The sequence below is a fragment of the Pithys albifrons genome, chromosome 22 (genome assembly GCF_047495875.1).
Source record: "Pithys albifrons albifrons isolate INPA30051 chromosome 22, PitAlb_v1, whole genome shotgun sequence".
Classification (NCBI taxonomy): domain Eukaryota; kingdom Metazoa; phylum Chordata; class Aves; order Passeriformes; family Thamnophilidae; genus Pithys; species Pithys albifrons.
In genome coordinates this window covers 8,611,708-8,627,904 of record NC_092479.1, presented here as the reverse complement: position 1 = coordinate 8,627,904, position 16,197 = coordinate 8,611,708, and the positions used below count along the sequence as shown (strand labels likewise).

Sequence of the window (16,197 nt, the reverse complement as noted above, 5' to 3'; positions counted from 1 at the left end):
TCATAAACTTTGTTTCTCACTTTTATCAGCCTGTGTATATTTATTAGTGCTTTATTCAGCTGGAAAGCCTTTCCTGTGACTAGTTTTAACAGGAGTTCACAGCATTCTTCTGGGCTGGAAGTGTGGCAGGAGCCTGTTTCCCATGAGGGGGCTGATCTAAAAGCAAGTTAAAACTTCCCTTCCCAAAGGAGATGCTGTGGGCAGAAATCCTTTGTGACACCCAGTGTCTCCCCAGCCCTTCTGATGAGGAACTCCAGCTCCTACCTGACCAAGCCCCGTTCCTTGGCACAGTGCAGTGTGCAGGGAGCTGCTTACCAGTGCAGGTGCAGGCACCCCGAGGAGTGGCACCTGAGCTTAGATCTGTGTCACTGCACAGGGCAAGGCCACACTGGCTCAGGGGTGTGTCGGGGACCGACTGCTGAGCGGTGGCTCCTTTACAACCTGCTTATCTGAAACACACCGAGGGACTGCAAAAAGCTTTACAGAAGTTCATCTCAAAAGGGTAAAATTAATTAACTGCTATGAATTCTTTGCATTCAGGGCTGCAAAACAAAGACACATATTACTTAAATCAGTTTTATTTAAGAATTTCCTACAGTGACAAATCTTATAAAAAGCATCCAGACACGAAACTGCAGCAAACAGCATTCTTATGGATATCTTACAGACAGTGGAACTTCCACCCTGGAGAGGCACACTGAGCTCTAGTGATCTCTGCTACAAGAGCTACTGCAAAGCACACCACAAGCTCAATGTTCTCATCACAAACCCCATCGTCTTCAAGTCACATTACCACACTTACAGATCATTAACAGAAAAAAAACACACACCATACAGCATTCACAGCAGTTGACATAAGGGAAAAGAAATACAAATATTCCATTTCACATAACACATTCAACTAAGTCATTAACTAGGTAGAGAACCCACTTAAAAGTCTTGCACATGTGGATGTCCTTCGAATGCAATAAACACTCGTACTGGATTTGCCATCATTGCTCTCCGCACACTCTCTCACCAAAGCCACAGGATTGAGAGACATCTCGCCAAGTCAAATAAAATCCCATTACTGCACCACCAGGTCTCCGCATGCGCTCGCTCCTTTATCTCGCACATACCAGCCCTCTCATGCCTCGGCACCACCACCAATCCCACACAAGGTTTCAAAAGTTCAAACAGCCTTCTGGTTCCATCTCACAGCCTTGCGTTCACAGCGTTGATACGACTCCATGAAATAAAGAGTAGCGGATAAAAATGGAACACCCACCGTCTAAGACGCAGCATGTGCGGTGTGATGAAGTATTCTTGGATGAGAAAGAAGCATGTAGACAGAAGTATTCCTAAGGCAGAATATTTACAGCACTGCTTTCAATGAAGTGCTTCTTCCATACACATTTGAAATGAGATGAACTGTGGAGATTAAATGAAGCCTTCATATCGTACTTTAGTATGGAGGGGAGACAGTGTTAAAAAAAAACACAGAACAAAAACGACACCGTGTTGTCCAACGGGGCACTTGGAGAGTCTTATGGTGGGATCAAATTAAAAACAAGAGGGAGAGAATGCTGTTTCTGACCAATGGTTCCATTTTGAACATGCAAAGAATTCAGGTAGCCAGGAAGCAAGAGATAAAGTATTACAGGAGAAGCCTTTCCTATCGACTGTAGTGTTAGTTCACCTATCAGGCAAACAGCAGTCCACTTCCAAACATTCAGAATTCCAACTAGATATGTAACAAAACTTAGAAAATTGCTTTTACCTTTCTTTTTCTTTTTTTTTTTTTTTAAAAAAGAAAAATGTCAAAAATACTGCTGAATATACTGCACACTGAACAAATTGATTTGAAAAACTTTAGTATATATGTAATTTACAGGATACTTACCACAAGTTAGAAAAATTTGATTTCCCACCACAGAGTCAGTCTGAGAGCCCACTGCGCCTACATCCCCCAGCCCGAGGCCTTGGAGTCCATGCTGGAGCCAAAGCCCCCGTTGAAGCCGCTGGAGGAGCCTGCGTTGGAGGCCGAGCCCCAGCCTATGGCCCCCGAGTTGGACCCCCCGTAGGAGTTGTTGCCTGAGCTAAAGCCCTGGTTCTGCTCCCGCTGCATGTTGCCCTGGGGCTGGTTGTTGCCCGAGGGCCCCGACTGGTTCTGCTGGCTGGCCAGCATGCCCATCATGCCCCAGCTGCTCTGCAGCGCCGCCTGCGCCGCCGCCATCATGGCGGGGTTGATGCTGAAGGCTCCGAAGTTCATGCCCCCGCCCATGTTGCTGCCCTGGTTGTTGCCCAGTCCGCCCCCGCCTCCTCTGCTGTTGCCAAACCCCCCCTGGTTCCCAAAGCCCCCCGGGTTACCACCAAATCTTCCACCTCTCTCTAACTGCCTGTTGCTATTGTGCTTAGGTTCAGCATTGGATATATGTACGCTGATTCCTTTAATGATCAAGTCCTCTCCACAAAGAGACTGGGCAACCTATAAGAAACAAGGGATTGATTAAATGCATGTTAGACGTCCTTTTTTCAAATGTTAGCAGTAAAGACAAAACATCCCCCATGATTCTGAGCAGATATTTAGCCTGCAAAGGAAGCACAGGTATGTACTTAATCCAATCTGAAGTGTTTTATCTTTGCATACATCACTACACTAACTGCACAATAGAACCCTGTCTGCACAGCAGCATCTGGAACTGTAACCTCAGTCCACTCAATAAATCAGGTCAATCTAACACCAATGGCACTCTCAAAGCAGCAGACAAGCAAGTGTTTCATGGGTAGTTCCAGAAGTTACTATGGAGCTACTGAAATGCAGGCTAAATATGAAGTTAAAACGTGCCTTACCTGATCATCTGCAAACGTAACAAAAGCAAAAGCCCGGAAGGGTTTAGGAATGAAGACATCTACCACTTCCCCATACTGGGCAAAGAACTGTCGCAGCTCATCTGCCGTCATGTCCTCGGTGCAGCGCCCAACAAACACCTTCCTGCTGCGCAAGGGCTCGTCGGGGCTCTGCTGCAGAGAGTGCAGGGGAAAACCATCACAACCATCCCTCAGAACTGAGTCATGGCAGGATAAAGGGCCCTCTCAATCTGCCCTGTTTTGAGGGCTGAAGATCAAGAAGGTTTGAGACTGTAAGTTAAAAACTTTAAAACACAAATGAAATTCCATTCCAAGAACAGCCACAGGAAAATGAGGGTGGGAGCAACACACAGGGACAGTGCCAAGGCCACTGCAGGAGGACACTCTTTTTCTAACAACTGCATACAGAGACACCAGAAGCTACAGGTTCAGTTTTGAACTCAAAGACTCATTCTGCTCTTCCCTAGATTAGCTATTCCCTCTGCTTTACTCTGCATTTATTCATGCAGCAGACAAGCTAAGCAGGTACTGCTGGACATTAAACACATTATTTTCAGATTTTCATCACTCCCTCACATAACCAGCTATTTTCCCACCCCCCTCCCTGCTTTCCTTCCTTGCTCTCCCTTGTCCTGGCTGTTCACAGCAAAGCCACATCTGCGAGCAGGTGGGTGCTCTGTGCAGGTGCCCAGCCCAGCCCAGCTGCTGCAGAGGTGCCCTTGCAGAGTTTGGTCCCAAAGGACCCAGCAGTCGATGCCAACGTACCTTGGAGTTGGGCAGTTTACAGTCACACCACCTGCCATCGATCATGTGCCGCTGCGACATCACCTTCACCTGCGTCTCGTAGTCCGTGAACCGAACAAACCCAAACCCTTTGGAGTGGCCTGTCTTAATATCCTTCTTAACCTGCAGGGGAGGAAACAGAACCAGAAGTGAGCCTGAGCATGAAGTGGGTTGGTACTGAATGAATTCAGTTAGGATCTCCTTAAGGGTTTATCAGTCTTATAAACACTGTTATCACAGCAACATCCAATTTCTTAACATTTCCCCCCAAAATCAGTAACAGGTTTGTGGAACAAAATACACCCTCAGGGAGAGACAGAGCTCCTGATCTCCTCCAAGCTAACACAGCTTGATTGTTTCCACCTGCTTTCTGATGAGCCCAATTTCTACCCAATGTCCCTCATTTGAGCTGCAAAAGGATTTTACCTGCACCATCAGAACTTCTCCAAAGGTACTGAAATATTCCTTTAAGTCTTGTTCAGTGGTTTTCCAAGGAAGACCCAAGACTATTAAATCTGAAGTCTTCTGTACTGCTCGTTTCACTTTCACAGCTGATGATGCATCAGTTTCATCCATTTTTCTCTTATTATCTGAATATAAAGAAGTACATTAGACATCCTTCTCAACTCTGGAAACTCATCCACTGATTATAAACTGCACAGTATGAAACCATAAACTATGATGAGAAAGAGCACAGACTACAGGAGACACACACAGGCTGTGAAGTTTATTGTAACCCATATCTGACTGCCCTGAACCAAAGCCTGAAGTTCTCCTCCAAAATGCAATTTGCCCCAGTTAGTTCTGCATTAGTTTACTTAAGTATCATCCAGCAACATTCACAGACCTATAGGGAGGTGGAGAACATAGGAAGTTTTAACAAGAATATTTCCTTAGCATTAATTTACTTCCCCTTTTCTTGGGGGTGGAGTGGGGCAGCCTGGTGAGTTCTCCTTTTAAACGGTACCTCTTTTCAATGGTACCTCTGAGCAAACCAGGCTTGAGAAGAGTCTGTGAGTACAGAGATCCCATTACACCAAGGTCTCTGCAGGTCTGTAAGAGCCTGTGAACCCTTCAAAGATAACACAAGACTTCTCCATTAAAGTGTTTGTCTGGGTAGAATTAAAAGACTTCAAACCTCAGTGGTGTCAAATCTACCCGGCAGGACAGACACGTGTCGCTGATCTCTGAATCAGAGGGTCCGACAGCAGCCACGTTAAACCAGCAGTGACTCACACAGACCTCTGAAAGCGCTGCCTGCACAAAGAACGGGCGGCCCGGGCACAAACCTTTGGGATAGTTCACGACGTAGACGAGGTTCCCCCAGCCGGCCTCGGGGGCGTGCAGGATGCCCTCGACCAGGCGCACGCCCCTCATGCACTGCGAGACGGGGTTCCTGTAGCGCAGCCCGCACGCGCCGGGGAACTGCGCCGTCACCGTGGACAGCAGCACCGTGCCGTCGTCCTCCGACGGGATCTCGATGGGCTCATCGTTCTCGTCCTCCGTCACTCGGATATACTCCGACATCTTCGCTGGGCGTCACTGGGTGCGAGCGGGGAGCGCAGTGTGAGCCGTGCCCCGTGCCCCGCGCCCCCGGCTCGCCCCGAGCACCTCCGCGTCTGACACCGCACCCGGCCCCCCGCACCGACACACGGCTCGGCAGCTCCTCCCGCCCTGGGGGAACGGAGGGACCGAAGCGCCGGGTCCCTGCGCACGGCAGGGCCCGCTCGGGCCGCACAGCCCTCTCGGCCCCGCCGCCCGCGAGGCCTACCCAAGCCTGCCGGCTCCCTGCGCGGCTGCGCCCGACCCGGCCCCGCGAGCAGCCCGGCCCCGCGACCCCTCACCGGCCAGGGAGGCAGCGGCGTCCCCGGAGCCCCTCGGTGCTCCCTCGGTGTCGTTCAGTGCGCGCTCAGCTCCCGCTCCTCCCGCCGCGCTCCGCCGGCGCCGCACAAAATGGCGGCCGCGGCCCCTCAGCGCCCGGGCCGGGCCCGGCCGAACCACTCCCGGCGGGCCGGGGGAGTTGCGGCGGGGCACCGCGGCCGCGGGGCCGAGCGAAGCCTTGGCTGTGCCCACACCCGCCGGCCGTGCCCTCGCACTCACCGGCCGCTTCCCGTCGAAACCTGTGCGGTGCTCCCGGGACCGGCAGCAGCGGCTGCGAAGCGAGCGCCCCGAGCCCGCTCCCCCCCGCGCGGTGCCGGTGGTGCGGCCCTGGGCGCGCATGCGCGAGCGCGGTCGGTGCCGGGAGCGGGCCCGGACACGGAGCGGGAGCCGCGGGAATGGAGTGGGGAAGAAAGAGGCAAACAAACCCCATTGCTTGGTGTGTTCAACCCGGAGAGGAGGAGGAGGCGGCTCAGGGACACTCCGGGCTGTCTGCAGCAGCCGGGTGAGGGAGCCACTGAACAGCCGCCTCCTGCGCGGGCCGGGAAGGGCTGGCCCAGCGCCCGCACCTCTGAGGGCATTCCCCGAGCGTTCGGGAGGAACCAGAGTCACTAACCGGGCTGACCAGTGCAGAGTTCCCGGTGGCTCAGAGTCACTAACCGGGCTGACCAGTGCAGAGTTCCCGGTGGCTCAGAGTCACTAACCGGGCTGACCACTGCAGAGTTCCCGGTGGCTCAGAGTCACTAACAGGGCTGACCAGTGCAGAGTTCCCGGTGGCTCAGAGTCACTAACCGGGCTGACCAGTGCAGAGTTCCCGGTGGCTCAGAGTCACTAACCGGGCTGACCAGTGCAGAGTTCCCGGTGGCTCAGAGTCACTAACCGGGCTGACCAGTGCAGAGTTTCCTGTGGTTCAGGTCTGTGTCTCCTCTTTGGTGTTTTGCTCTGACACCACCCCCAACAACTGGTCCATCGCTCAGAACTCATGTCATTCATTTCTCCAGATATTGGGGGTTTATTGTGCCTCTCCCCCCTTTACTGCCCTCCTCACAGAGCTTGCATAAAACAACTTTGTAGGATTGCTAGAAGTTAAAAAGAACTAGTAATTTTAGTTCTGTCCTTTAATACCCAGTATGGGTTTGCTATAACACGGCTTAATCCTCTCTAAACACCAATCTCCCCTCATTTAAGGGAAAGATTTAGTGGTTACAGGTCATTGTACACTATTATAAACTTCTGAACTGCAGAGGCATTATGGCATTCTGTTCTTATTGCCATTAAAAAAACAAAAGTGTAGAAGAGCCCACCTACAGAGGTTTTCCTGAGCTGCAGTCACAGCATGGACAAGGCTGGGAACAAGAGAACCTCATGGAGCATTAAAACACTGCTCACAGGAATGGTGTTTCCCACCTGGTTTGGGCCCTTTTACAAGGTTAATAATCTGCTCTCAGCAGCATCACCCTCTGGATAAACACTCCATGGTTTTTACTTTGCAGGGGTAATACTATAAACCCATCCATTATTAACTGTTCTGCAGTTTTAATCTGACATTTTCCATCTGGATAATTGCCATTCCACATCTCCAAGTTATTTTATTCTGATCCTTTACTAATGAGCTTATCTGGTCCATCAGTCACAGTCCCATTAGTGGCGAGTCACACCAGAGACATCTGTAACAAAATCAGTGTTTATTACAAGATCCGTGTGAACAGGAAGCCACACAGGGTTGGCATTAGCAGAGCTGTGACAGCCCTGCCATCATCAGAGACAAAAAGGGCACTGCAGAGCCTTAACCAGCTCAGCAACTTAACCTGTACCACACTAGTACAAGGAAAATCCTCTCCCCCTCATCTGCCCCTCAGTAGCACTCATCGAGTCCGTGTCTTCAGTGCCCATCTAGCTTGACTTCCTTGGCAGTAGCCTCCTAAAAAGAAGTAAAAATAAGTCTTACTAGTAAGGAAAGATGACCCTATTGCTAGGAGAGGCTGACCCAGTCCCTCGGATTAATGTCTGCTGCTGAGTATTCAAGACTCCCACTTTAAGTTTCTTCAGGTGTAAGAATTGGCTCCCAGCGCCCCTGAACCCCAGCCCATCTCTGCCTGTGTGACTTGAGACTCAGCCTTATCATTTAATTACCATTTTTCAACAGAGTTCTGAGAGGACCTGACTAGACAGAGGTTGAGGAGATAAGCTAATGGTCCAGGTAGGCGTTGTGAAATTCCTGCAGTTTCTAGTGCTCCTCCGTTCCCATCCCAGAGCCGGTTGTGGCGCTGCCAGCTCAGCGCGGGGGCAGCGGCTGTTGTTGGAACACGCCGCGAGGCCGGAGCAGTGATTGCAGCCCCGCTCGGGCAGCGTTTGCAGCCGCCCTGGCGCAGAGGCTGCCGTGGCACCGAGCCACAGTGACACCGAGCCACGGTGACACCGAGCCACGGTGGCACCGAGCCACAGTGACACCGAGCCACAGTGACACCGAGCCACGGTGGCACCGAGCCACGGTGACCTGCATCTCACACAGCACCGGCGGGTAATTGCACTAATGAGCACAGTCAGCGCCAGCCCCGAACTGGATTTCGTGCAGGTAAAAACCCTGGTGAGAGAGAGCTCTGAGCTGGCTGTAAAAGAGGCAGGGAAAGAGGAGCAATTATCCTCAGCAGAGACTTCTGCCCAAGAGCAGCCGCCTCTCTTTTGGCAACAAAATAGCTTAGAATGAAACAAATGTTACTCTCCATTTTCTGCCGGAACTGGGATTCACGCTGCCCTTTCCTTCTGTTGTTTTGCGTTGTGATTAGGTTTGAGTTCAGCAATTAGCAGCTGTATTGCTCTTGAAGCACCTGCCCCCGCGGGCACACTGCGGGTTCATTCAGCAGCTCCCTCTCGGGGCAGTTCCGCGGGCTCGGGGGGGCAGCAGGTGCAATACCGGGCCCCAGCCATCGTACATTGACTCCAGTGTGCCCACGGGCACAGCCCCCAGGGCAATACAGTAACTGCTGCTCCAGGTTAACTGTGCTCTGGGTACTCAGGGTAATGATCGGCTGTTCACCCTCCCAAAAGCACTTGGGATGAAAAACAACTTCAATGGGCAACTAAATATAAGCTCCTGATTAAAAAAAAGCACCACACAACTGTAGGTAATGAAAGACACAAAGTGCCTGGGCCTATTCCTAATCATGTAAAAAGCAGGAGAGTTTAATGAATAATGGCCTGTCAGTGTAGTCAGAATCCAGCTTGATTTTGTCAATAGTTAATAAATCCAACCCTTCTCCATTACTCAGTAGAAGTATTTTTTCTGTAGCATCAAATTCCTCAGAATAAAGCAGAAAGGAGGATGAACAATTTCTTCAGAAACACCTACCGTAAATAGAGCTCCCCACTCCCAAGCTATCAACACAAAAATGTACCAATACCAAGCAGCCTATAAACAACCAGAGAAAAGCTTCCCATAAACAAAGTAAGAAGCTTCCACCCACGTAAAGTACCTGGAAAGATCATTTAGTGCATGGTTCTCACACTCCTCCTAATCTCCTTAGTCAAAACAGCACCTAAGACTTCATTATAGTGCCTAAAATATTTTAGGCATTTTCCCCATGATCCTATAAAGCCATGATTCCAATGATCCCATTTTTAATCCACCTGAGATAGTTTAGCCCTTTCTTCAGGGGGCAGAATTTCCACATTCCTTTTGCTTCATATCCTCGTTTACTTGACTCTTCCAAAACTGATTAATACAGGTGATGTGTTCTTTAATGTCTCAGGAAACATGATGAAAATCAGATTGTTACAAGTTTGGCTCTTGTAAAGCTCTGGAAGGACTCAGTGGCCCCCAGTCTGGGTCCCTTCAGCCCTACAGCAGTTGAGTGAGGCTGATTAAAGTGGGATCAGCCAGCCAGGCCTGGAGGTGTCCTGGCTGCTTCTCACTAACCCCAGTTCCAGGGGATGCAGGTTTAGTAAGGATGCCAAAGGGCCAGCCTGACAGAAAGCTCTGGCAGGAACTAAAAATGTTCAGTAGCCACTGAAAACCCAAATGGTGCCCAACCAAAGGCCCCTCTGGGCTCCGAAGCCACTGCTGGTGTTGGGGTGCTGGTTCCCAGCTTGGTTCTGAGCTGTGGGCAGGGTTCAAAGCACAGCAGTGGGGCATTGCCTGCCAGCCCCACCCTCTGGTGTGAGTGGTACCTGTGGGAACTGTCCAACGTGTGCATCTTGTTCGCAGAGAATGCAAAGTTTGCTCTGTTTTGTTTGGCAGCCTCAGACCAGCCCATCTGCAAAGTTGCCTCCCTTGCCTTTCTGGAGCATCCAGAGCAGAGCCTGGGAAGAGTTTCTGCCCCAGATTCTCAGAGGTATCTGGTCCATTCCCAGAGCTCAGTTCCTGGGGAAGATGTGCCAGGCATCTTCCAAAGGAATGTGATGCCTCTTACAGTGTACTGGGATTCAGAGATAGGGGTTTTTTTTGGCTGGATTGTGTAATAACTCCCAGTGTGGAAGAGCATGAACTTCCATCAGCACAGATTGCTGTGCCAAAGGATAAAATCCACAGACTGGGGACTGGCCTAAAAAAGTGCAAGTGTTGGTGTGTGACAGATCCAAAATATTGGACACAAACACTGGCATTTACAGGAGGGGTTGGAAATAGAGTCCTTCAAAGGCAAAGCCACAGGTGGCCTGGGTAAGGTGTATCAGCTATTCCTGTAACACCTGGAATCGTGTGAAGGACAACTTTGGCAGCATCTGTTCAAAAGCCATTTTGTCCAGTTTTCCTTCTTTGTTTGCTTCCTTTATCTCAAGGACAGCCTGAGTAGTTTTTTGCTGGTTTTGAATGATGCCCACTGAAGCAGGAGCTCAAGTATAAGACAAAGACTGTTTTTAAAACAGTTAGGCTTTACTGCCTGGTGATATTTTTTGAAGTACATTTACTGAAGATTTATGTAAAATCTATCTTTTGTCTACTTAAAATATGTCAAATGGATGTACAGGGCAAAATTTAATGCATATGGGTTTTCATTATTTTAAATCATTTGCAATATAAATGATTTACTGTGACATCAGACCTTTGTTCTTTGGCTGTCCACCATAAATTGAGGCCCACCCAAATTTCCAGTCTTAGCTGTATTTCTGCATTCCCTCCCCCAGTATCTATAATCTCATTTCTGTGATTCTTCATGTAAATGACTTTCAACAGGGAAAGGAAGGGAACACATAATTTGCCTTAATACAGGTAATTTTGAAAGAGGAGCAAGACCTTTACATGAGAAATAGTTGACAGCTGTGGAAAGGGGAGAACTAATGCTGGTAGAACTGAAAGTCATCCTTGATGAGAGTGGTGAGAGCTACTGATCACCCAAATGTGACCAAATGGACTTTTTGTGCAGTTGAAACTGCCAGAGGTGATCGACTTCCATCTTTCTCTTTCTGAATTTTTTCATGTCTTTTCAGTGCCCTTACATTTATAATGCAATTAATTAATCCAGCCTTGGCCAGTTAATGTGGTAGGGAACCACTTGGAGAACTGAGGCATTTGGCTACTCCAGGCTCCCCAAGGTCATTCTGAAAGTCCACAGTGAAAAGCTGGTGACACCTGACACCCAGAATTGTGTTTTCATGACAGACTTGCTCCCAACAGCCATAAAAAACTTGAAACAATTTCTGGAAGACCTTGTGGAAACTGCATTCATTGTTGTGTTTGCCAGTTGTCCTATGACAGTGAATGGTACAGACCTTCAGACCTAGCACAGACCACATTTGAAGCCTTCCCAGCTCAGCAGTTACTGGAAATTGTTGCCACTGAACAGCTCCTTGTGGCTACACTACAGGAAATAAACCCCTGAACTCAGCCCAGTGTCTCACACATCAATGTTGTCTCAAAACCAAGACTCTGCTAAGCCTGTAATTTCTGCTCATGGAACTGAAGGGCAGTAAAGCCCAAACCAAACATCACATTTTTGCAAACCTACCACACCACATGTCCCAGCCTCGACACAACTCCCCTCCTGCTCTGCCAAAGGACTTGTGTTTTCACAGTTTCATGCACTGCTGCTCATGAATGTAGTTTTAAGGACACATCCCAAATCTGACCTGCCTGAAGAACTGTGGCAATCCTGAGCAATATCATAAATTACAGCAGCATCCTCAGGGGACTGTTCCCGCTGACATCCGGGCTATCTGTGCAATCCTGTAGCCACAAGTGTGTCTGACAAGGCCCATTTATCTCTCTTTGCTGCCTTTCCCACAGAGCTCATCCTAAACCAAACACCAGCACTGCCAGCAATCTTAACCCTGAAGTCAAGAGCAGGGGCAGATGATGTGGTGGGCCTGGGATGTCCTTGTCTTCATTCAGGCTTCCAGAGGCTCTGCCACCATGAGATCCAGTGAGAAAACCTCAGTGTGGCTCTGATTTATGTGCAAGAGTGCAGAGGAGAGCAAAAGCTTTTAGTATCTTGGGAAGTAGTTAGGGATTAAGGCCAAGGAAAGGACAGCCATGTCAATTACCTCCTAAAAAAGAAGACTCAAGTGAAAGTCCTGGCTCCTGAGCTGTTTCTGGGCTGGCAGATGTTCACAGTTCTCTTGGCAGATCCTGCAGGGAGTTAATGGGCCCGTTTAGATCTGCTCCCGTACACCACAGCGTCAGCTTGACCGTTCCGAGGGAGGCCTGGCTGTGATAATTCAGCATTTTTCCTGAAATGAAATCAGGGAGTGCATTTTAATATTTTAAGATCTCTGATGCTCTCTTGTCAGGAATCTCCAGCGAACCCAGCACTTCATTCCAGATGTGGCTGAGGGAAGAAAAGCTCATGCAAAGTGCAAGGCTGACACCTGGAGGGACTGTGAGAGGCAGCCTGGAGCAGCCAGACATCCTGCAGCACACACAGCTGGGTGAGGAAACCTCAGAGGGGCAGCGAGATCCCGGGATCTGGAACTGCTCTTTCCTAGTGAAGGGGTGCTTGCAAACTCCCTCTCCCCTTTTCCAATAAAGAAAAATCCAGATTTCTATTTCAGATTTTCTATGTCTGGTTTTAGGAGTGGAGAAGAAATATAGAAGCTGGACTGTGTCATGTAGTTATTCATTTCTGTGCTCAGGAATATTTGGATCAAAACTTGCCTTGCTCAATAAGCTCCTACCAATGACACACAGTTGCATTTTTGGTTGGTTGGTCTGATATGTTTGAATTGCTGGGTATCAGACTTCCTGCTGCTTTACCATTTGTGTAACTCTGTGTTGAGCCTCTGGAGCACAGACTTGCAGGGCAATTCCTGCTGTCAAAGCTGCAGCTGGAAGGTTTGGCACTAGGCAGAGCTTGTTCTTTTCATGTCTGGTTCTGCCAGCACCCACGGTAAGGCTTTTCTTGATCCTAATCAAGGAATGCAAGGCGGCTTCTGGGACAGTCTGTGTGCTGTGGGAAGTTTGTTTGCCAGCCTGGCAATCACCCACTCACAGCACTCACTCAAACCTTTTCAGTAATCTCTCTTCTCTGCCAGGAATTGTCTCAGTATTAGTGAATGCTCATTTTGCTTGATCTAATTTTAGAATATGTTAATAACTGAGTTATTTACTGTGCTGACATTGCCATACATTTACTGTCTCACGGACCCAAAGATTATATGTCCATTACGTCGCCTTAATTCTCTTTGTCATTGCCAGTGTGCTTCCAATCATCATAAAATTTGCTTAGCAGTGAGTAGTTGTTCGTGGAAATGGGAAGAATAAGCCAACAAAACCCAACAGTTATTTTCAGAACTGTTTTCTGCAGTTCTACTAACCCACCTGCACTTCAGCTCCCCAAGCCCCCACAGGTTTTCAGTGGTGTCTCTCAGTACTGACTGCCTGCATTTCTTTCCCTTCTTGCCTTCGGACTCCCAGAATGTCATGGATGTTCAGTTCATCCTGGTGAGCACACTCAACCCCTCCCTGCATTCCCTGTCCAGACCAGTTCAAAGGTGAGCCATGAAGACACTTGTGGGGACCACAAGAGAGGCACTTTGAAAGCTTCAGGAGCAGCACAAGACTCGGGGTGTGCTGGGGGTGCTGCTTTCCATCCCAGACACCTGGATGTCACATGCCCCCTCTCTGGCTCCTGTTTCCTCAGTGCCCATTGGCTGTGCCAGGGCTGAGGAGGCAGCCACACCTCTGTCCCCCTCACCCCAAGAAGTTGCCCATGGACTGTCAGCAGTGCTGAATTACTCTGGATCACTTGTGGTTACACAGTGATGTAGACAAGTAACAATTCAAGATCAAGGGTGAACCTTGGCCACTAAACTTGTTTCACTTGTGACTCATTCCAGACTTAAAACTTGGCTCTTGCTGACATTTTATTAACCCAATTTGTCATCCTCCTAACCCCCATTATCCAGCCCTGGCAGATTATTTACTTTGCAAAGATGTGTAGATAGCTTCCATGCGAATCCTAAGTAGATCCAGGTGGCACAGCCAGATCCCAAAGGGAGCCACAGTCATGAGATACATGTGCTGCTAAAATAACTTCTAGATGCTTCCAAATGCAGTGACATTCTCCCTGTTTAGATGTTGTCTGGACTCTCATTCCTGCAAAGCAGCCTGGCACCAGTATGGTGAAGTGCCCAAGTTCATACCTTGAGGGCTGTGTGTGTTCCCAGAGATCAGCAAAGGTAAAATTAGGCATATATTTAAAGTTAAGCACATATTAAAATATACTCCTGTTTTGGAGCTGGAATCTCTGGCTACCCCCTCCTAAGCAAGTCCCTTTGAATCTTTGCATTTATCCCAAAATAAAGCATTCAGGTCAAGAATTAGCTCGCTGGCTTCCAGGGAATTCATCATTTCCAGTTTGCAAGCTCGAAGAGAGAAATCCAGGAAGCATCAATAAATCTGCTTTGACAGTGGAGTAAAGAGCTGCAAAAGGAGTAACCTGTCAAGGTAATGTGACTTAATTTCTCAGAGAAAGACCCATTTTTATAAATGAAATAAAAATGCCAGCAAAGTCAAATAGCAGGAAGTGTCACACTTGATTGTCTCTCAGTAGGACAGAAATTAAATAAAAAGCAGGCAAGGTAAATGACAGGGTTTTACATTTAGCAAGGGAAGTAATAACACAGAATAATAACATCCACTGAGAATCTGTGCACAGCAACCCGGGTGTGACAAAGGTGTGTGTTCCCACAGAAACATTTATTTAATGTGCACGTTTTCCCTTGGACAAAGGAGCGCCGGGAGCGGAGGGCTGGTGGAGTTTGGTGGAATGCTGGGATCGGACATGCGGGGGCAGCCTTACCTGCCGATTGTCGGGCTCCAACACCGCGCAGGGCAGCGCGCCTGGGCCTCCCAACTTCCCCTGCCCAGCTCTGCAGCTTTGCCCCTTCCCAAACAAGGGACCCGTCCAGGCCTTCCACATTTCCTCATGCAGAGGGCGAGCCTGTCCCTTTAAATAAGCCGGAGCTCTCAGCCCAAACGGGGATGGAGCCCAGGCTACCCACGGTTATGAAACCTCCCATTCAGAGCTCGGGGGCTGCTGCTGCACTCCGAGGTTAATAATCAGTTTTAATATTCACTTAGGGGGCTGTAAAAAAAGAATGAAAATTTCCTAATTTGAAAATGGACTTGATTGGCAGCTTTATTATCTCTGTAAGGTGCGTGGCATTCCACACAATCAAGTCGTTTTTTAAAATAATCTCTCTGCTTAAGTCGTACACGCTGCTAATTGCATTTTAATAAGTCTCTTTAAAATCTTTCCATATTTTTTAATATCCTAATATTAGATAAGTGATTGCTGGGGACACTGGAGGGCACTGAAGTTTATAGGAGGAGGAACACCATAATGAAGCTTTATTGGGATGGCATCACCAAACAATTGCAGTGATAGCAACACTCCCAAGCTTGGAGAAGTGCCAGCCATTCCCCCTGGAACTGACTCAGGCTGTAGCCTCTCTGGCTCGGGACTGACGCAGAAAATGGATGCTTTCTGCCTCATGAAATGGCCTCTTTCCGGCCTGGAACTGCCTGAGGAACTGTCCACTTTGGCTTTGGAAGGGACCTGGGAACTGGGTTTTCTCTGTTGAACAATGAATTCGAAACACACCTTTGTTTTGCTTGGGTCTGGCTTGAAACTATGAAAGTTGGGTTTGGTTTTTCTTTTCAATTGAGTCAGGGTTAGACAGAAAGAAGGAGGGTTTTTTTACCAGCTCTATACCAGTAGCAGAGGATGTGAAAGGCTTCAATGGCATTAGAAAACCAAGGCTGCAAGTAGGACAGATGAACTTCCCATCTCAAAGATCAAACACAGTTAAAATGAGAGAATATTTGGGAAAAAATGTACTTTGGTTGTGGTTGTGGGGTGTCTGTGTCACACAGGGGTCAGGGAGTATTTTCCAAGAACACCAGTCCAGACTTAATCCCTCTAAAATAAAAAAAAAACCAAACAAATAAAATAAACCACCAAAGAAATCAAACAACAGTGGGGCTGAACTGAGAAGCTCCACATTCAAGCACCCAGAACTGCAGAGAATTTCCAGCTCAGATCCCACCAGGATCCTGTGTCTGTCTTTAGATAAAGTGCTGTCTTCTCTGTATATTCATTTTCTCTGTGTATTTAAGTTGTGTTTCTCCAAATTATCTGCTGGGCAACTAATGCCACTTGCAGTGTAACATCATCATCCATGAGGGGGAATATAATCCCAAATTAGTGTCTAACTGGGTTCTGGGGAACGTGACTGGGATAAAAGGACTTT

The 16,197-nt window shown here is 48.6% G+C and overlaps 1 protein-coding gene and 1 long non-coding RNA gene across 4 annotated transcripts; one reads left to right on the top strand and one right to left on the bottom strand.

Annotated features, from left to right (window-relative positions):
• Positions 1-548: 548 nt before the first annotated feature.
• On the bottom strand, positions 549-5,614 carry TARDBP (TAR DNA binding protein). 3 transcript variants are annotated; one of them, XR_011699569.1, is made up of 7 exons: positions 5,478-5,614; positions 4,923-5,175; positions 4,060-4,223; positions 3,616-3,756; positions 2,833-3,003; positions 1,883-2,467; positions 549-1,410 (listed from the first exon to the last, which is right to left on the bottom strand). XR_011699569.1 is itself a non-coding variant. In XM_071575596.1 (6 exons), the coding sequence occupies exons 2-6, from the start codon at positions 5,158-5,160 to the stop codon at positions 1,940-1,942; spliced, it is 1,242 nt and encodes a 413-aa protein (XP_071431697.1). In that variant the 5' UTR covers positions 5,161-5,175; positions 5,478-5,614; the 3' UTR covers positions 1,761-1,939. The 3 variants fall into 3 exon arrangements, 2 of the variants coding, with proteins under 2 accessions (XP_071431697.1, XP_071431698.1); XM_071575596.1 differs by lacking the exon at positions 549-1,410 and having other exon boundaries at positions 1,761-2,467; XM_071575597.1 differs by lacking the exon at positions 549-1,410 and having other exon boundaries at positions 1,761-2,467; positions 2,833-3,000.
• An 8,343-nt stretch (positions 5,615-13,957) lies between these two features.
• Positions 13,958-15,291, top strand: LOC139681964 (uncharacterized). Its single transcript, XR_011699579.1, has 3 exons — positions 13,958-14,121; positions 14,248-14,389; positions 15,229-15,291. It is a non-coding gene; the product is annotated as an uncharacterized lncRNA (long non-coding RNA).
• The last annotated feature ends 906 nt before the right edge of the window (positions 15,292-16,197 follow it).